This window comes from Ammospiza caudacuta, chromosome 2 (assembly GCF_027887145.1).
Source record: "Ammospiza caudacuta isolate bAmmCau1 chromosome 2, bAmmCau1.pri, whole genome shotgun sequence".
Lineage (NCBI taxonomy): Eukaryota > Metazoa > Chordata > Aves > Passeriformes > Passerellidae > Ammospiza > Ammospiza caudacuta.
Window position 1 is genome coordinate 57,194,283 of NC_080594.1, and position 21,253 is coordinate 57,215,535.

Below are 21,253 nucleotides of genomic sequence, written 5' to 3' on the forward strand. Positions count from 1 at the left end.
CCTTCTTGTTTCACTTTTTTAAAACCAAAATGAATCAATCATTCCATCCATTTACATCTGCACTGATATTTCTCCTGACGTGCAGAAAAACACAGCAGAGCATCTCAATACCCTCCTTACAGAATATCTTTCAGAGCAGTAATGCAATGAGCAAGAGCCATTTAGCAGCCTATTTAATACATATTTCTGCCTGCCGATTTCTCCTGTATCATATTATCAAAGGCACGGCGTAATTACTTTATAACAACTGGAGCACATCCAGAAACATTTTTAAAGCTTGGAATGATCTTGTTTAGGTTGAAAGCTGCATATTTTAGAAAGGTCCCTTCTTCCCAGGACTGCTTCAGACCAAACTGACAAGAACTAAGCATCTACCTCCTGCCTCTCAACATCCATGTTCCAGACGACGATCCCCCCGTCTGCACCGCAGGAGATGAGCTGCCGAGTGTGGTGAGCATAGGAGAGAGACTGGACTTTATCACTGGGAAAGAAACAAGACAGTTAGCAATCAACCACCTATGGCTACTGCACAAGTGAGCACAGAATATCAATAAAGCAGTACAAACCATTTGTTTGCCCATATGTTTCCTTCCACCACTCATTGCACACGGCATCCATCAGATGCAAATCAGTCTTTGCTGTCAGACTGGGACCAGAATGAGAGTGTTGCTCATCTGGGCAGCATCCACAAAAGCAAAGACGTGTTCTGATAACTGTTTTTTCTGTTCCTGGGACAGGAGGTCCCAGCTGCACTGGGAAGCCTCAACAAGGTTGCAGCTTTGGAAGGCACATCTGGATGTATGAACACAGCCCTGGTAAGATACCTTCTTGGCAGAATGTCAGTAACAACCTTGTTTTGTAAATCCCTGCAACATCTAGAAATGAATCACTGAAAAATTACTGAAGATTTTCTTTTGACACTAACAAGCATAAGGAGTTTGAAAAATAATGTAGGAATGACACTAAATTGTTCCTAAACCTTCTCACAGTAAGGTGGGAAATTTAGGTGCTTCTGTTTCTTCTTTTAATGAAAAAACAACATGAGAGGAACAATTCAGCTTAAACTCCCAAAGATGGGCTCAGTCCTTTCATAAAAGAATAAATTCAGGCCTCATCTCAGGCTGTTTACAACCTGGGAAACAAAGACGGTACAACACTATTATGGAAAAAGCAAGGTTGTAAAGACACAGGAACCAAATATACTGTGACTGGAAATCATCTACAAGATTTGGTTTCCTTTGCTACCACCACTGGTCTTGTCTGCCAAAAGGACTTGTATGCTAACACATTTATTTGTGCCTATGGCTGAACCTGAAGAGGGGAATTCATTCATGGGAGAGCTTGGAACAACAGGGGCACCCTTCACAGTGCCTGCCTGCAGACACCAGAGGCACATCAGGATGTGTAGGATGCTGTGTTGTACAGCTCCAGCTGACAGCCATCTCACAGATTAAGGTCCAGAGGCTAATTTCATATTAGAACTAATTTCCACAGCAATAAATCAAGTGGTGATGCATTAGCAAGCACCACTGGTAGAGTATGATGTTGATCTGGTAATTTCAGTTAGAGCTCTGCAGTGCTCTGAAATCCCAGAGGCATCCCAATCACTCAGCAGAGTGCAGCATCACTCAAAAGAAATGCATGAATATGTAAGAAACTGTTAGCTCAAAACCACCACGGGATTTTGCCTCTCCAGACCTGAGCCTGGCATGCAAGTCCCACATATATGCAGTCCCAATACTCTAAAACCAACTTGTTGCCTTGCCAAGGTGAGGAGTCATTGTCACCAGAGCCGTTCTGATGCATAATCAATGCCCAGCACGGGCTTACCCGTCTTCAAAGACACCAATGGCTGTGCAAATGTACTTACAAAGATGATACTGAGGAGATGTGAAGGCAGCTATGATTAAAGGTAAAAGCACATCACTTTGAATTCAGGCTGTAGGTGAAAGAGCACGGAGGAAAAAGGGATTAATTGTCCAAGCCCGATGCTCCCTCTAGGGGAAGGAAAGACCTTGACACCTGAAACCCAAGAATTTCCCTGCAGCTGCTCTCATTTGAGGAGCGTCCTCTTTCCAACAAAGGCACAGGCTCTGGCATAACACTTTCAGGACTACGGATGTTGTGTTTTTCTTCACCACACTCTGCAGACTCTTAAAACAGCCTGTGGGCCCAACACTGGAAAACTTACTATAAGCAAAATATTCCTGTTGTATATGGACCCCAGGGAGTCACACAAACAAGCTTGAGGCTTGTGAAGACTGTAACATTTGGGCTGTTCGTTTCCAGATGTGGCTTCTGCATTTAGCTTTTCTCCTATAAAAGCAGGAGGAAGGGCTTTGAACGTACTTATGTCCTTGCAGCTCAATGGCTGTTCCTTTTCTTCCTCCAATATCCCACATGATAATGGAATGATCAGAACTGCCTGAGAATAAAACTCGCTGTATTGGGTCCCAGCAGAGAGCAGTGACACCACCTGCAATAGCAACACACACATCAGTCATTTTATTACAGGAACTGGAAGATTGGGAGGTAGCTAAATGTAAAGATACAAAAAAATTATGGAGTGCTAAAATGCATCTCTTTGGCAAAGACTGTGCAACCATGTGCCTTCCAGTGGAAAACTAACAGTCTAGAAAAACTACTGAAACCCCATCCTGCTCTTCTGTGGGCACAGGGCTTCACTGCTGTTTGCATAGGTGAATCCATTGAGCAGTAAAGTGGGGAAGAAGAATGGTCACAGTGGGAGCTACACAACTTCCCATCTCCATAATTTCCAGAAGATTAAAAAAGAAATAAGTGTGGAATGCTATGGGCATCTTCTCAGTCCCCTGGCACAAGGACTGAACTACATTGTGCTATCTTGAACTATTAGCACTTAGTTAGAGAGGAGGGATATGAAGAAAAAATGCTGAGGAATGACAGCATTTCTTCTGTTAGATGGTAGGATCATATCCAGGGTCGCTCTTTTCAAAGGGTGATGGGGCACAAGTCTCAGCAGTGAAACAAGCATTTAGTGCCTCCAAGCTGTACCTATTCCACTTGGGATGAAGTGTCTATCAATACAGATCTTGTCTTGAGCAGCATCCTTTCTCCCACCCTGAACTACCACAACTTGTTCAAGACTCACTCTGCTTTAATTAGCAGATTGTGGCATTTTCTGCCATAGATGTGTTCTGCTCAGAGCTCTGATTGCTCTTGTTTTTACCAATACAGCTTCCCTGAACTCCTGGAACAGCTTCAGAGCTATGTCTCTTCCACACTAAGCACTGACACAAGCCATCCTAGTGTATCACAGGACAGTCAAACCATCATGATGCTGAGCACAGATGAAGACCTTCCTGAGCACCTCTCTGGGTCTCCTCCTGAGGCCTTACCTGTGTGTCCTTTAAATGTGGTGACAAGGCTGCAGGACTCTTGCTCTAGTTTGAGGATGGTCACTTGCCCAGAATGGTCACCAACAAACACATGCCGAGTTTCCACATCAAATCTGAAGGACAGATGCTGAGGAAAATACATTATTTACATGAGCTCTGCATTCCTTTCATGACTAGCTAATTCTTTTGACATGAGTATAGCGCAATCTTGTGAATAGTGCTCCAGTCTCAAGGAGGAATTCAGAGTGTACTTTCAGGTACCTGTTCATCTTAATAATGCTCATACCTGTTCATACTAATAGTGCAGTATCCCTGGGTGAGAAAAAACAAGACTATTCTAGGACACAATTAATGGTTTTGTTATGAAACACCATTGAAGTAGCCCTTCACCATGAACATGAGTGTCTCCTCAGGCTTTGTAACTTAAGTACTAGAGTTGGATGGTATCCCCTCTCTCCCTACCCAAAATTATACAACATAAAGGAGTACTGATTTTAGGCACACAGGACACTGCAGAACAAAAAACCCCAAACCTGTTCTGGGTTATGCCAAATATTTTTGCAGTATTTGCCAGTGATTCTCTGTTCCACTGCTTCCATTGCCTTCCACTATGATAATCAGATGACCCAAATAAAATTGTCCTCCAAAAGTTTTCATCAGTCAAAATTGGCTGTTCTCTAGTGAGATTTAGGGAACACAGGGTAAATTCTTGCATCTTGCTTTCAAAAACATTTATCAATAAATTAGAAAGTAAGTTCAGTCTTTCTGCCATTTAGATTGGCTGAATTACCAGATAATATCAAGCAAGTCCATCTTGAAACAATAATTTTCAGTCAGTATCACTTCTCATGAACTAGCAAAACATGCATCATCTATAGAACATACACTCTGGGGCATTAAAAAGTCTGTTTATGCTAACCCCTGTTTTCAGCCTAAGAGCTCATACTTTTCCATTTCTCTTTTCATTTGCAATAAAGCTGAATTAATATTTCTTTTATTGTCAGGCAGCTGGGGCAGCTGTAAATGAATAAGCCACCTGAGTGCCATTTCTGGAGTAATTTACTCTTCAGTTGACCCAAATTCCAACACATAGTGAGCAGTTCCAGAGTGAAGGACAAGTACTCATTATTTTATATTAAATAATTTAATTTTTACCATGCATACACACAGGCACTCTGACCTGATCACCAACCTACATTTGCTACCATTAATTCTCTGAAGAAAGCATGCACTGCATGTTTAAATGAAGGCCCTATCCATATTTATTACAATAGCAGACCACAATAGGTTGCAGATCGCCCATTGCGGTGCTCAAAAATGCTTAGACCTAAATATGCCACAACGCATTAAGGAGACAAAGCAAGGAGAACTGACAGTTTTTTAAATTGGATTTAAATAACAGTTTCTCTCACAAAGCACTGAGTCCATACAGGGCACAGAATGTGGAGGACAGCTAGACAAATAAACTGAAAGGGCTGTTTGAGTGCCCAGGAGCAGAGAGGGCCCAGCAAAGGATACTGCAGGCCGCAGGCGCCCGCACTGGTGCGGTACCCGCCCAGCCGCTGGCCGCTCTCCGAACAGTGCCACGTGAAGTGCTTGTCTTGGCCCGTGCTCAACACCCACTCCATCTCCAGGACAAACAGAATCATGATGACCCTGCTTTGATGAGCTGAAAGTTAAGCAGACAGACATACAATCACATTGCAGAGAAGAACATGGGGGCAGACAACCATTGCAAACACCAACTGCACCCGACTCCTCCACTCACACTTCCCTGCAGAAGCAGCTGGTGTTTAATAATCCTGTTGACATCAGCTTCTATGGAAGCTTGTCAGGTCCCTGCTCTGCATGTTCAGCGTTTGCATGAGAAAGAGTGGAAGCAAGACTTAATTCCTTCCATGCCTATTGCAGTCATTTATCTTCTACATCAGTACAAGTCTTCCCTCCATCATTGTATCATCACTAAGAAAGCTGCCACTGTGGAATGGACTTGGGGTTCCATTTAAACCTCTTTTGAGCTAGTTTTTTGACAGCAGTGAAAATGCCTACACTGCTGCTCCTCTTGCTGTGAAGTTTTGGTGGATCCAGGCTGTGGTACCCCAGCAGAACAATGAGTTACAGTACAAGCACAATGCTGCACCAAAGGGAAGCTTCACCATTAAAAGGTTACTAGAATAAAATTTAAATAAAAGAAAATATCATAGCTGTGGTAGATGCAGAAAATTCCTGAAGAAATAAGTTTCTACTGCTAACAAAATAAAGCCATCAAAAGGTTTTCATTAAAACAAGGGAACACATGCTTGCTTTTTGTATGAATGACCAGTGGGCTTGGTCATGAAGTGCTGATATTCTAATAAAACAAGTGGCTGGAAAGACATTCAGAACTATTCCCAACTGTAACTTAATGGTGAAAGCCATACTCCTCAATCTGGAGCCCTACCGGCTTATTACTGTTCTAAGACACAGCAACATATGTCACACAAAACAGACTGCTTGTATTTGTTTGTACAAAAGCTGACACAAAAAAAGACTGAATATGTTTAGAAGCTTAAAAACCAGCCCCAAGCCTCCATCTGAAATGCAGAGAATCACCTCAGAACAGTACGAGAAGACTGCTGTCTGCCCTATACAAATATTCCGCATATATGAGAGCTGTGTTCAAATGCCACAAGGGAGAACTACCTGAAAGAAAGAAGAGGCTCCCAAGAGCCAACACCAGCTCTGATCCACACTTTTTCAGACTGAAATTCCCTGAGCAGAAAAATCAATAGATGTATTGACACAACTTGCCATAATGGTGACGGGCAGCTAAACCAAAGTGTCATGTGTGAACTGTGCCCAGATGCTTTCACCCTTGCCCATTTGAAGACCTCAGATTTTTGCTGTCATTTCCACACACTTTTACATTCCAGATAAAAGGATGGGGACCATCCAGGAGTCATTTGAACTATTTCAAATAGATCCCATCTCCTCTCTACCCTTGCTTTCTCTGGGAAGAAATTCAGTGGCCCTTGAGTGGCTCATGCTTATCTTTACCCATCTGTTGGTCTCTCTGGGAACATCTGAACCAGCCAGTGGAGTGCTGCACTTGGAGAGGGACATGACTGGTGCCACAGGTACCTCATGGGCTCACAAATGTTCCAGGAGCTTGTGTGAACCATCAATGCCACAGACACACCCATGTATTTCCACAGGATGTGCAAAGCTGGCTGAGATCAGACTGCTCAAGGCCTCTCCAGGAATTTTTTCTCAGCATGTGGCAAATGCTACTGCTAGTGACAGCTTCTTATGGTTTAAATTGGTTGTGAGCATAGCTGGCACCACCCAACTCTCCTAAATCTCCTTCTACCTCCTAAAACTTCTAAAAAATGGGGTTTGTAATTTTTGATAGAAGTAATGCCTGTGGATGCTGAAGCATCTATTTCTGGCACGAAAGGAGCAGACACTAAAAGATGGTACTTGCCAAGAGGTGGATGGGGTGTACATGACAGCTTTGCCTATCCTCCCTCCCTAAAAAGAGCTTTCAAGTTAGCACTCTGTTGTCCACCTGCACATATTAGCTGGTGCAACCAGACATGTGCTAATCGCAGATATATCTGAAACAAGTGAAAGTGTACAGTGCAGATCATCTAAGTAAAAGAGCAAAGAGAAGACAAATGCAAATATAAAGTCACTTGTTGTTAAGACGGCATTTGACTCCTGTAAGGCTTAAAGAAGCAAAATATCAGTAGATTGGAAGGTGGTAGAAGAGCAAGGAAGGGGTCTGGGCCCTAGGATTAACACAAGTTCAGCATCTTGAAGCAGCAAATAAAAAGCTGGTCCTTTATGTACTGAAGATTTGATCACCATTTTTATGCAGAAAAAATGTGGAGCAAAGAATTCCAAAACTGCTCAAAAAGAAGGATGGAGATGGGGGATGAAGTGTGAATGTGGTCACAGCACAGGAAAACTCTCACCAGGCACCAGGCAAGAGCAGATCTGTGTAAGCCAGAATGAGAAGAGAGCCATTTGTTGGGAAAAATCATGCTGTACAAGAAGGGAGAGAAGGAGCAGAGAGGAGAAGGGCACAGTTACATGTGCAGCTGGAGGGCAGAGGGAGCAGGATGGCTGCTCTCCTCTATGAGAAAGCAGCATCAAGCACTATGCAAAGAGCAGGTTGGAGAGAGGATGGAAAGGCTGTGCCCAGAAAAAAGAAGCTGCAGCCAGGAGGTGCACAGCAAGACGTCAGCAAAGGAAATGGAGAGTCAGTGCTGTGCATAAAGGCAAAAGTCTGAGAAGCATGGCCAGTGCACCGCCACACAGTGTTGGGCAAGAAGCTGTTCTGAGGGGTTACAACTGTAAAAAGTATGAGCAAACAACAAAACAGAGGTGGAAACTGCCAGGAAGAAAAAAAAGCTTAGCATGAGCAAGAAAAGCACAAGTGAAGAGGCTGTGCTTACGGAAAAGCAGAAATAAGGGCATGAGCTAGCCTGAAAGCAGAGGGCCAGAGGGACACCCTTGAAACAGGTGCTGCACAAAGCATAGGGCAGAAGCAGGCCTGCAAATCTGGCTAGGCAGAAAAATGTGTGTCAAATAAATAAATAAAAACCAAAACACTGAACCAGGAGCTGTTATCTCGTCCAGAGGGAGCACAGCAAAATGGTCCAGCTACAGGAAGAAGGCTGGAGAAGGCCATAAGGAATTGGAAACACCAACAGCCATATGGACCAGCCTGTGAGGGGCTGGAGGGGGCTGGAATCCAAGGCTGCTGAGGGGAGGGAAAGGTTTCTTGGAAGAATGTGGGAGGAGCTGCCCAGGGAGGGAACAGAGGTTGTCTATACCTTCAGCTGGTGTTGTGACTGAAGAATGGGGATGATCATATGGGAGAAAGACACACAATGAAAAAAAATTATTTCCCAGGGCATCCCAAATGGCACTGATCAAATGCTTGCACTACTCCTCCTTATGCAAGGGAATGAGTCAGTGCCTGCAGGAGGCCAATACCACAAGACCCACCCCGGAGTCCTGACTAATCCTGTGTCACATCCCCCATCTCTGCATTCAGATTCCTTTAAAGAAATAAGATTTCACAACTCCAGACACAGTGTTGCAGCAAAACCTCCACAGTGCATGTCCAGCCATGTACATCACCAAGGCCAGGCTCCATAAGCCACCAGACCCGGCTGCACACCCCTACCAAGACCAAAGCACAGCCTATCCATGTGCTGTCATTCTCTGTCACCAGAAGATCATTTGGCCAACATATTCATGGCCTTTCAAGACACAATAAATGTTCTTTAATCACTACAGCAGCCTCAGCTATTTATAATAATGCCTCGTTGTGGGAGATGATCAACAGCCCACCAGTCAGTGAACAAGGGCACTGCTGACCATTTACAAAGCTAGCAAACACAAAACCAGCCATCATGATTCAGCTAAAGCTACTTACTATCAATATTTAGCCACTTTGTAGGCTAAATAAAAGTACTTACTTCCCCTAAAATACTTTTGAAGAACATAAAGGTCTTACTTGAAAACTTTGGGCAAAACTTTTCCAAAGTAAGACTTTTAGCAAATGAACCACTAGAAGGCCACCAGACCCAACAAAACCACCTGTTTCTTTTTAATTTTAGTTTTTCCTTGCCGAGGTTTCAACAAGATGCTTATGCCAACCCCAAAACTCAGCATGGCCATGTGAGAAATGTGTACTGTAGGGATAGGTTTGTGGACGGAGTCCTACTGCTCCATGTGAGGAGCGCGCATCTCTGTTGGATCCTGATATCCCTACCCAAAGGACTACACTGCTCTTCACTGCATATTCTCCCATACAGCATGTTGAAAACGTGGCTCTTTACTCCCTGCTGTGTGCCAGCTGGACTTTGGACCCAGTGAGGCCACTGGTAAGCCCATATCCAGTGTTCTGGTTGGAAGCAAAAGTAGCAAGAGGAGCATGAAAGTGCCTAACACTGTGTGGAGCAATGGAACTACAGGATCCTGTGACTGACAGCAGCTCACAGAGCACCTCACTTTTGCAGTGTTTCCCCAGAACTCCAGATCTCCAGCACAGACCCAGGGATCAGACAGATAGGGTGCTACACTCCTTCACCAGCACCTGGTGTGAGAGTGGAGGATCCAGAAGCATGTCTTTTTGGAGGGAGCTGGTGGGAGGCACTGTGCTGTGGAGCAGCAGGCAGCCCCAGGTCATTGGTGTCCTGAAAAAGTGGGGATTCTCTTCAGGTTTTATTTCCTTTTCTTTTCCCAGTCTTGCACTGTCAGAAAACTGTTCACTGCAATTGTGCAGGTGTGTGCAGTGAGACACTGGCCCAAGTTGTCCAGAGAAGCTGTGGATGCCCCATTTCTGGAAGTGTTCAAGGCCAGATTGGATGGGGCTTTGAGCACCTGGTCTAGTGGAAGGAGTCCCTGCCCATGGCAGGGGGGTGGAACTTACTGATCTTTATGGCCCCTTTCAATCCAAACCACTCTATGATCCTATGAAAAACCTTCCCAGACAGGCTAGGAAGAAGGTGACTCTAGTTAGGAGAGTGGTCAGCTGCACCACCTCTCCACTGATGTTTTTGGACACTCACTGGAATCCTTTGCTCTCCAATATTTGGGGAAGCTGAGCTCTTGGGTTTCCCCCCATGACAACCCATGGAGGTTCTCCACGACATCTTCCTATGCAAAGGCCTCCTCTAATGCTTGCAACACATCTGGCATATTGCAGAAAGCCACAAAGAACAGCTTCCATTTTCCTTCTTTTTTCTTTTTTAATTTTATGAGCATTTTTGCCCAGACCTTCAGTGGGCTGTCACAGCCAACAGGCTTTTCTGAAATACTACCAAGAAATGCATTCCCCTCTTACAAAATTTTCAGCATTTTTCCTGAAGAACTCATCAAGAAAGCTGTTCTCATGCCTATGTTGTTCTGCATATACAGAAGGAAAGACCACAGCTCACCCTCTTTAGTACCACAACATTTAAATATGAAACAAAGCTGCATTAAACTTTGGTGACTGCAGAGCAATCATAAATTTGGATATTAACACCTGTACAGTCAGACTGCATCAATCTCATACAAGATTCATAAATATAAATATTTTATATAAATATTTTATCATTATTGGATATTTTTCTTCAGTTTTTACAAGCTAAGAAAAAATGCAGGCATTCTAGCTTAATTTTACAACACACTAGACATTCATGAAACACTCACATGTTAGCCATGCTCTGCAAAACTCAAGATTCTCTTCATACTTTAAAATTCAAATGTTACAAAGCGATCCCCAGAGCCTCCATTTAGAGATTTAAATTACCCTTCCAAGGTATAAAACTCAAAATATATGAGTAAGAACATATTTTAAAATGTATGTGAGAAATGTCAAGCTAACATGTCAGAGCTTCTATACAGAAACATAATGCTTAGTATATAATATGATACCATAAATTATCATACCACCTCTTAGTCTAACAGCAAAAAAGTATATAAGAATAAATTGTCATATGTATTTGTTACTTTTATAAGAATGCCTGTCAAAAACAGTGTCCTTTGGAGGTTTGAAAAGGATAAATAGGTTTCTGAAAACATCACATTAGTGAACACCAGACTCTAATTAGAAAAGGTATGGACTGGCATTTCTTGACCTTTTACTAGGAGAGGTATTCACTGATAATTATTGTGGTTATTGGAAACGATAGCTACTGAAATATAATCAGACTAACCCCAAAAGCTTCAGCCTTAAAACATGGTTTAGTTTCCTAAGTTGTTTCAGTAGATACAATGGATTGCTGAAGACTGAAAATTAAAACTCCTCTTCCCCAAACGTGGACAGTTTGCTGTCTACTGTGATATTCCATTCCAAAGGAACATTTAAAAGGAAAAACAGAACATGAAACAGCTCTTTTAAAATTCTTGTAATCTCAGAACAAAACACAGTATAGATCTATTGATAAAACCAGCACTTGCATAAGTTTTAAAAAAATCTAACATTGTAAGGGAAACTTTTCCATTCATACTCCTTAAGAAAACACTAACAAAAATTAATGACAATACAAACCAATTAACATGGGTCATGGTTCTTACCCTGGTAACTTTTCACTAGTGTCATCTTGTTGTAATCCTCTGATAAAATGAATTCCTGAGGGAGGGAAAGAAAAAACAAATGAGAGAGGACTTAGAGATGTGAAGTGTTTGAGACTGTTTACATTTGAATACTTTACCTAGGTAAGCTCTCCCTTCTTCACAACCACAGCCCTATCTATACTTTTAATAATTTTGAGTACCTGAAACCCTGAATTATTTCACTTTTTAAAGCTGCCTAAGGCAATATTATGAGTGCTTCTGAATAGAATGGACAAAAGAGGAACCATTAAAAAAGAAATCATAAAGGCTGGCAGAAATGACTGGCTGTGAGCTGAGGTGCCACAAAATAAGGAACCTGAGACCTGGTGAACACCTGCTGCTCAGAAACCTGCCCGTGTGCACAGCTATGTGTGCCCACATGTACATTTGTGTATACACATGTATCCATGTGTGCGCATACACTAAATACACCCCAACCTGAGCACTCAGGAATTGCAATATAAATATTTAAGGGACCCTCCAAATTGCTCAGTCCAGACTAGGTACCAACAATACGTGATAGGAATGGAATGCATTTCAGGTTTCTGTTAAAAAGCCTCTCAGTGTTTCAGACAAACAGAACCCCAAACTTCTCTGTGTCCAGGCAAGAGCACACCTACAGGGACAGGCTCTGTTGTCTTGGTGCTGCTATTCAATTTCCAATATGGCTTTTGCATGGGGAAATGGCAGCTAAGAGTCTGCATGGCAGCCTCAGCTCCTAAAAAAGTCCCAGGTGAGTAAACTCACTGACCACCTGGGTGTTCCTGCAGATTGTTTTGAAGAGGAGAGTAACTCCAATCTGGGGAAACAGAATGGCCACTACCAAACTCATGCAAGATCTCTCTGGAGGAAGCACTCAAGCAAAGGGTAGGCTTGGTGGCAGCACCACACGAAGTAGCTTTCAGAGAGCTGTCAGGTATCTATGTACATACATCACATATTTAGAGAAACACAAAGTAAAAAATGAAGCAGTTTAAAACCACATTATTTTAATAATTTATAGCTGACTACACAGAAACTCCCTGTGCTAATCTGCCTAGAGGACAAAATAAGTAAAACCTAACTCATTTAACCTGAAATAGGATGGAAAACTAAAATAAACATTACAAACACAAGATAAGCAAATTTGATAAACATACAGTTGTGAAATGTTCTTGTGCACATGCCAAAAGCACTAGAGAAAACTGGAATTCAGAAGCCTACAGATCATGTTTAAGGCAAACCAAATGTTTAATGCAAAAGAGCAAAAGACATTCTAAGCCCCAACAGGCCGGTATTCCCCCCCCAGTTTCCAAAGTACAATTTAAAAACAAGTCACTCTGGATTTTCTATTGGGTCACTGCAGGTAATCTGCCTGGCCTTCAGCACCAGAATTATTCAAACACATCACATCTACTGCTTGGCACCAAGGTGGAGAGGTTACAGTACTCATCTGTGGAACATCTACAGATCCCAGCTTCCAGAAAAACAACTGTGAGTGATTTGAGGCAGCTATGTATTCCGCTCTCTCTGTTTCTGTTCATAAATTTGTTACAAATACATTCTCTTAAATTGCTCTCTACTTTTTATCTTCCTTTCCTTAATCTGTTCCAGCTCCCAGTAGGTTTCTCTGGCAGCTGAGGACTACAGTGGGGAGTGTTACTTAAACAGCAGTAACAAATAAATTAAGTCAGCTGGATTTCTATACCAGGGTCACCCTAGCTCTACATATCACAGAAAGTTTAAAAACTGCTGGATCTCTATAGCAGGGTCACCTTAGCTCTACAAATCACAGAAAGTTTAAAATCTGCTATACCTTTCCAGCAACTAACAGGGGAACTTGTTTTCCTCAACCACAGCCTGAAGAATACTGTATCACCACATGAAATGCTTCACTACAAGCCTGTTTGAAGCAGGACCCTGTGCTAGAATGCTAATTTTCTGCTATTGCTACCTAAAGAGAAATTGCTCTAATTGCTGCAGCACATGATAGGAAGATCCATCTGCCTTTCCCACCAATTTGGCTGTCCTTGTCTCTGACTGCAGTGGCACACAGATGCTGGTGACTTCAGGTGGCATGTAGAGAGTGGATTGCATTCTCATTTTTATTTGCCATTTTCTCTCAACATTTTGATGTTGCCATTCTGTTTTGTGATTCAAAGAGCCCTACAGTTTCATTGGAAGACTAAAAAGGCTTTTGAATATCTCCATTATAATACAATAAATCAAACATGTGTGGTTTGAAAGGTGTATCCAAGTACTGATTACCACTGTATTCTCAAATATAAACCACAGCTATGTACTATCAATACAAAATCAGTACCCCATCCAAAATAAGGACAAATATAGTACAAGATAAACACAGTTTCAGTTAACCTAAATACTGGATATAATTTTTTTCCCTCAAAGACTTCTTGCATATAATTTTCTTCTTTGAAATCACATGTTAATTTGTGATGCATTTTTGAATCTTTCTGCAGGTCTCCCCAGTCCCCTTTACAATCTCTTGTGTTCTTCCATTGCACTTATTGCCCTCACCTTCTTCAGGCCAAATGCAGGTTGTGTCACTAGGCAGGTAATTTAGCACAGGGCACCTTGCTCAAGAAATTCATGCCCTATTGCACATAAAATGTGTAATCTGCACTACAAAAACACCGACTACATCTCTTTAACATTGTACCAGCAGAAGGTGGTTTTTTTTATCCTTGCCTACGTAGATGTTTTGCTCCTCTCAGAGCTGCTGACGCTCAGTTCTCATTAGGCAGCTTCTGGCTCTTCTTAATGAGCTGGAAAAGCTGGGGTCACCTACACAGCTCACTCAGTGCTTGTTAACAGGACAGAGAAAGACTTCTGACTCTTGTGCAAGCCTTTTGCACAGGAGGGGTTGGGACACATCAGAGCCCTCAGGATGGTAAAACCAAACACCCTCCTTGCAAGGATTAAAAACAACTTTTCTGGCAAGATCACTCTTTATCCTTCAGAGGTGGTTTTGGAGCTACTTTACTCCCTTTTTGTCATAATTAAAATGTTAATGCTCAGTCTTGCCTGTTTCAGTTGAGCTTATTATTACAACAGCAACTTGGTACCATGAAAATCTTCACAAAGCACAAAAGAGAATTCTTGAAGACTGTCAAAATCTAGCTGTCCACTTTGCACAAAGACTCACAACTATTCCTTTGTGTAGCACACCTCCTTCATACTGAAATACATACACCCACCACAAACTGCTCTTGAGCAAAAGGCTTCTGTAAAACCTCATCCTGGAAATAGTATCAGCATCTTGTTTAAATAATTCAGAGTCCTTGGCTATGGGGCTGAGTAACATGGTCCAGGAGCTAAGGAAGATCCATGCCTTCCCAGAGCTCCATGTATGGAGAACTCTCCTTAAGCAACTGAATCCATTTCTGAGTTAATAATCTTTATATATTAGTTATGTATTACCCATGCACAGGCTAGTTCCCACCCTGGGGAATTTACAGTCTGCTCTTTGATAGATGATGCCATTTTGACAACACACTACAGATCTCTTTATAGGCTTGACTTTATCCTGTTAACACAAGTGACTGACTGCACTCTCAGGTCTTCCAGAGAACGAAAAAACCTGCTTCAGAAATGGAAGAGAATGGAAACTCTTAAATCTTCTGTCAGACACTACATCTATATCTGTTGGGAAAAAAACCAAGTCTCTATGAATAATGACAGCATTTTCACTTTATTTATTATATAATTTAATTTCATTTCTTGAGGTAAAAAATATTAAACTCCCCACAACAGCAGAGGCGAATGTTGTACATCAGCAGGTAGAGCCTGACTCAGTCTCAGATATTCAAAATACTGTTAATGATCTGGTCAAACTTGTAGACAGCTGCAAGATCAGATAAGGTTGAAGATGAATTTATCTTAATAAGTACCATCTCAAAGGACAAATTCTGAAGGGATTATTCTGGTGCCCTGTTGCCCTTGTGACTCTGCTCAAAGTATGTAACAGCTTCATACAGACTTAGGCATGGTCAGCAAAAAAAAAGAGAGAAATTTAATTCATCTTCAGGTACCTAAAAATTAAATCCCTCATTCCAATCTCCCCAAAAATGAAGAAAGAAATGTATGCCATTTCATAATGGTTTCTAGAAAAACTAACGTGGGTGCATCCAAAGACAATTCATCTCTCCTCTACTGGCTGCAGAACCTAATGCTTAACTTTATCTAGGAAATGAGTTTTCATATGGATGGAAGAGGTGAGAAGTCTCATCTTGGCAGTGGAAATCTGTTTATTCCAAGAAGAAGACCCTTCTTCTGTTTCTTGTGCTATCTTAAGAACCTTGCAGCCATTAAAGTATGTTTTTTTCCAGTTCTGAGCAAGGAATTTATGTCCAGGATAAAGTCTTTGGGCTGACAAAAGGGATTTCAAGCAGTCCCTAAGATGTCATTCCTTCTCAAAAAAAGATTTGCCAACTGTAAAAAAAGCAGACCACAGAAAGTTTGGGTTTTTTTCATTAGGTGCCACCACTCTTCAAGCAAGATGCTAGACAATTTTTACTTGAGATAACGGTGTGCTGTGCTGCACAAACATTTGCGCAGCCCCCGTGCTGAGAAGTGATAAAAGGTTAAAAACAATCTCTTCTTCTCTGTAGAAGCTGAACTTGCTGCCTTGTTTCACAAAAGAGGTGGCCACACAAGCTCACCTCAGGTGGCTTTGCTGGAACTTCTTTCTGGGCCAACAGTGCTGCCCGTCCTTCTCAAAATGCAGAATATGCATTCCTGAGGTGCCACATCTATAACCAAAATCCACGCAGCTTACAAAAATTTCAAATAGAATAAAAAAAGGCAGTTCCACTTTCTTATCCCCATTTACACCAGAAAGTACTTCCTTGCACTGTAACAAAAAAAATCATTTGAGATTATGTGTCACTCTCATGACTATCAGCTCACAGCCCTTACCAGGAATCCTTTCTTTTTTTACCCAAAGTGAAGGTACAGAATAATTGTCAGGGTTTTATTGGTATGGTTGGATGGTTTTTTTGTTTGGGTTTTTTTTGGCCCTGCACCCAGCAGCCAAGTGTGCTGGGCATTACAGAAGCACTTATGTGGAGCAGCTGACTAATTCCCAAATATTTCAAGCTGTTTAAGCAAATTGCCTGTACTTTCCCTTTGAGGAAATTAAAATAAGGGTACTAAGGTCACCTTGCTGCAGTAAGTTCTCTTATTTTGTGGTCAATGTGCCCTGCTTAGGTATTCTTCTGCTAAACTAATCATCATAGCTGGGCCCAGGAAAAAAAAATCTATCCTTTCTTCAAGAGGGTGGTTGTAACCCCTGTTCAAGTATCTGGGGCTGTTCTCTATGCCCCAGTATTTCTGGGATTTGAAAACAGGGCTCCCCTTGCTCATCCATTCCCATGTCCACCACTTCTTGCAGCATATTACAGTTGTGGCTACTCTTACAAGTCATAGGTTTGCTACAGATGAAAATATTTCATCCTTTGTACAAATTTTTGGAGTGAATTTTTTCCCTACCACACAAGTGCTTGCAGCTTACAGAAGACTAAATCAAGCAACACAGACAAGCACTTCCTTCTTCCTATATACTTGTATCCAGAAGACTGGGAAAAGAAAAACCCAGCTTAGCAACAAATAGAATCTGCGTTAGATGTGGCAATGAAAACCTATAAATATCCAAAGTCACGTGTAGGTTTATCACCTGCATATCTCATTTACCTTTTTTAGCTTCAGAATGGAAAATATTTGACCCCATTTACTCTGAAGCATCCTCTGACTCTTCAAAACAAAATGCCCCCAAGATGAAGGACACATCTCCCATCATGCCAGAGTATTTAAATACCTTATTTACAGTTGCCTTCACATTCCTCAAAGCCCTGGTGAAAACAAAAGTGCCTAGTAGGACCGGCAAATCTCAGCTATTTCAGAGTGGGAAGGAGAGAATTTCAGAGGTGCAGAGAATTCTCTGGAATCTGTCCCATCTTCTAGATACAAAAGGAAAAATCTCCTACAGGCACACAAAACTCTGCTACTAGGCATTAACAGCTTTATGGGTCAAAACCTTCACATCTTTGAGGGAGCTACAGGCAACAGCTAAATGGGTCACATCCCCTGCCCCAAACACCATACTGGCTTTAGTGCAGACAGCTGCCCTTCTATCAGTCTGAAAACACTCATTCAGTTATAAGGCCCATAAGGCAGAGATAACAGCAGAAAAATCTGAAGTGATGGTAAACTGATCTTAAACTGGAAGAGGAATCTATTGTGAAGCATATCTGAAAAATACCTCTGACCCATGACTCTTCCACTCTTCCAAAGTGATACAGCTTTTTACTCATCATCCCACAAGAAAAATCCAATTAATAAGGTAAACAGCTACCCTCTATCAGAGATCTAACAGACACACTCCTCTTTTAATATCCTACTTCCTTTCCACACACCTCTATCTCATATGTTAATGAACCAAATCTCTCAGCAACCTCACTGCCAGTTAGAAGCAACTCCTCTGAAGGGAGAGGAAAAATCTGAACTCTGAAGTTTGGAAAAGCAGATAGACACGGAGCAGAAATCCACCTTCTGCCTCTAAGAAGATGATGTTTCCTCCTCTTAATTGCTGCTTTCAGAAAACTTTGGTATCATGTAATTAACAAGTCACTTAAATTTAATAAAACAACAGCTGTTTTTCTGTGTTATTTTTTAAGAGACATGCAAATTAAGACAGTTTGTTGAGTTGCCCAATAAATACAGTAAACCCCACTTGATCTCTTTGTGGCAGCTGGAATAAAATTTTTAATTATCTAACATTTTCTGTACTACAGATTTAGTTCCACTATCATTAAAAAGTCTGTCGCCCAAACACTAGGCAAAAATATTCTCACCACATCATCACACACATACTTCTCAAAAAGGAAGCATTTCAACTAGAAATCTTTGGATGTACTTACTGAGATTGTACCATTGTCTAGACCTATGGACAGCCTTCTGGTTTCCGGGTTAAAAGACATGCATGAACATGGAGCTGAAAAAAATGAACATGTTGATGAAGTTAACAAAACTGTGATTCTCATTTTCTTGAAGTTCTGGAATGCCTAAAATTAGCTAACATGCTTTATGATGCTGTGCAGCATTTTGAGCTTACCAATAGACAAGCATTAAAATAAATATTTTCTTGCAATTCATTCAACCCTATCCTATTAGGACATGGAAAAATAGCTATTTCTTACTCCAGTTCCCTAATTTTTTTTTTCTTACTAGTTATCTGTAAACAAGCCTTTCATATAAGAGGAATTGTGCTGCTTTGATACAACAGGCACTTGACATTTCAATATAAGTCAGAGATTACTTAGCTGAATAATTTAGTTTTTTACATTTGCCTGAACTGTGCTGACAATAAAACAAAACACTACATTATGTCAGAAGCTTGCATCCTATACCTACAGTAAGAAAATTTCCCAGTAGGAATCAACATGTCAACTAATATTAAGGACAGAGTTCAACTGTCCCCTACTCCAATTCCATCAGAGACAGTACTATGACAGTATCACATACTATGGTCAAAATAATTTATCTAAAACTAGCCATTGCTTGATTTCATTGATATTACTCTAATAAATATCAAGACTTATCCTGAAATTGCACACAAGATGGTCACAGTATGCTCCCTCAAGGATCTGGCAGGATTTGTACCCAGGATAAAACCAGGTCTCCTCACAAGAATTCAAGAGCTGTGCTTGGTTTAATTGAAAAATTGTGAAGTTACATTCAGAAAGCAGGAATTGCTTTTACCACCCAACACAGCACCATGCAGCTGGGAATCCTTCTGTCCCAACAGAAACCTTCAGGAATTATTTTTTAGGAGCAATTCCCAACTGCAGCTAGGATAACAGTAAGAGTTATAAAGCTTTATAAACCATATTCTTATGATAAATACAGAGTACAGTCAGATGCACTTGTAGTTCTGCTTTTCTCCGCCCTTTTGGTTTCCACTGTCCATTGTGATTGCTCGCATGTTTGTGTTACGAACAAGCTTGGAGTCCTCTCTTTTGTGATCCAGTATCTTCTCAATTTGTGAAATGCCTCTCCTAGGACTAAACAGCCCATAGCTTAGCAAATCTTCCTTGATAGTTTAATTGGCAGCAAAGCTATATGCAGAGGAGTCAATGTTGACTGTGTAATAAAACTTATTCCACTTTCAGTATTGACTCCCTCTTCAAATGTTTCCTGGAGGACAAGTACCATAAACAGAAAGCCCATCAGAGCCACATCCAGGCAGGCACTTCAGTTTATTCCTTTCCTGGAAGGGCTGACTGAACTGAATCAATTAAAAGGCTTCAGTTCAAGGAAACTGACACAAAGGAAACAATTAAATCCTAGTAGCAGTGACAAAATTGCTCCTTCCTATACCTCTCCCTTAGAAAAGGCAAATTGGAATCACCCCTTCCAGAAGTGGTGCATTACTACTATACTGAGGCTTCTATGCCTGTAGCAGAATAAGAGTTGTAGGGAAAAAATGGACAGAAAACTCTCCAATTCTAAGCATAATAAACATCAAATAAGTTTAAAGGCACTTAATGGCAGAACAGGTATATCACACAGCAGCTTTTAAATGCTGGACACTGGGCATACATTGAAAGAGCTACCAGTATCAATGAAGGCAATGAATGAGCAGCTCACTGAGAAGTTGCCTAAGGTAAAATAATTATTAGAAGTATGCTTTTCCCAAACACTTCAGAAGCAAATGATGCAAGCAATTGCTTGACACAATTGCAAAAGAAGTAATTTCTGAATTCCATAACTGTGTGTACACAGTCATAGCAGCGTCAAGATACTTACTTTGCTATAATGATATTTCCCAAGGGAACTCTTCAGTAACATGTGCACTTAAAAAAATCATTATGACAGCACTAAAATTATGTCCATACCAACTACACTGATGTAGTCAGTCGTGCTACTTGTAACAAGACTGCAGCTTACTCTGGTAAAATTAAGACAATATTCAGGTACTTTAGCACTTAGGCTCATTAAAAAGAGGGGAAGAAAAAAAAAAAAGAAAAAAACAAAAAGAAACCCTAAAACCTTAAGCTTCTGAGATGTTTAAGACCCTTTAAAAAGCGTATCCAGGAAAAATAATAGCACTCTGAAGATTCTCTACTTAAGAACTTAGCTATGATTTAGATTTCAGACTTGAAAAAGATTCATCTGAACTGCTATGGAGGACAAGCAGTCCTGATGCAGAAGTCTGGCTGCAGTCTTTTCTTAAATACAGGGCAAATACACACTGATTTTTTGCCTTTAGAAAATGAAATATGGAGAGAAATCACAATTATATATTTCATGCTCTCAAAAGCATGTCACCTTCATTAGAGGCAGACAGAATCAGAAGAGAAATAGAGACTTTGTCCCTGCAATTTCTGAGACTCCCCTCTGAAGTGCCTAAACATGACACAGTTTGAGACCAAAGGAGCATGTTTTGCATTGCAATTGTTTCACCCTGCTGTTCAAAGCAAAGTGTTAGTTACGAAAATCATCATAAGACAAGCAGTGTATTATCTGCCTCAAAGACTGGATACTCCATTGTTCACGAGTACAATAAATCTTTTACTCCATTCCACATCTCTAATAGGGTTTTTTGGTTGCATTTAGGTCTTTTTGTGTGTTTTAGTTTTGTTGGTTTTTTAATTGGAAAATTTTACTTGACTCTTGACTACAATTTCTTTACCTTTCATAAATCTGTCTCTGCTAAGCTGTTTTTTTAGTCCTCTGCCCAAAGTGACAAATCTAACCATGGTTACACCTGTAATCAAGAG

General features: G+C 41.1%; 1 protein-coding gene across 1 annotated transcript in view; it reads right to left on the reverse strand.

The window, feature by feature from the left end:
• The window catches only part of WDFY2 (WD repeat and FYVE domain containing 2), a 60,541-nt gene that overhangs the window by 6,692 nt on the left and 32,596 nt on the right, over positions 1–21,253 (reverse strand). Inside the window, exons 3-8 of the mRNA XM_058825380.1 lie at positions 18,392–18,465; positions 11,436–11,490; positions 4,896–5,046; positions 3,378–3,490; positions 2,350–2,476; positions 376–481 (exon numbers count right to left, since the gene is read on the reverse strand). Coding sequence (XP_058681363.1) covers positions 376–481; positions 2,350–2,476; positions 3,378–3,490; positions 4,896–5,046; positions 11,436–11,490; positions 18,392–18,465 — 626 coding nt within the window. The remainder of the gene's footprint in view (positions 1–375; positions 482–2,349; positions 2,477–3,377; positions 3,491–4,895; positions 5,047–11,435; positions 11,491–18,391; positions 18,466–21,253) is intronic.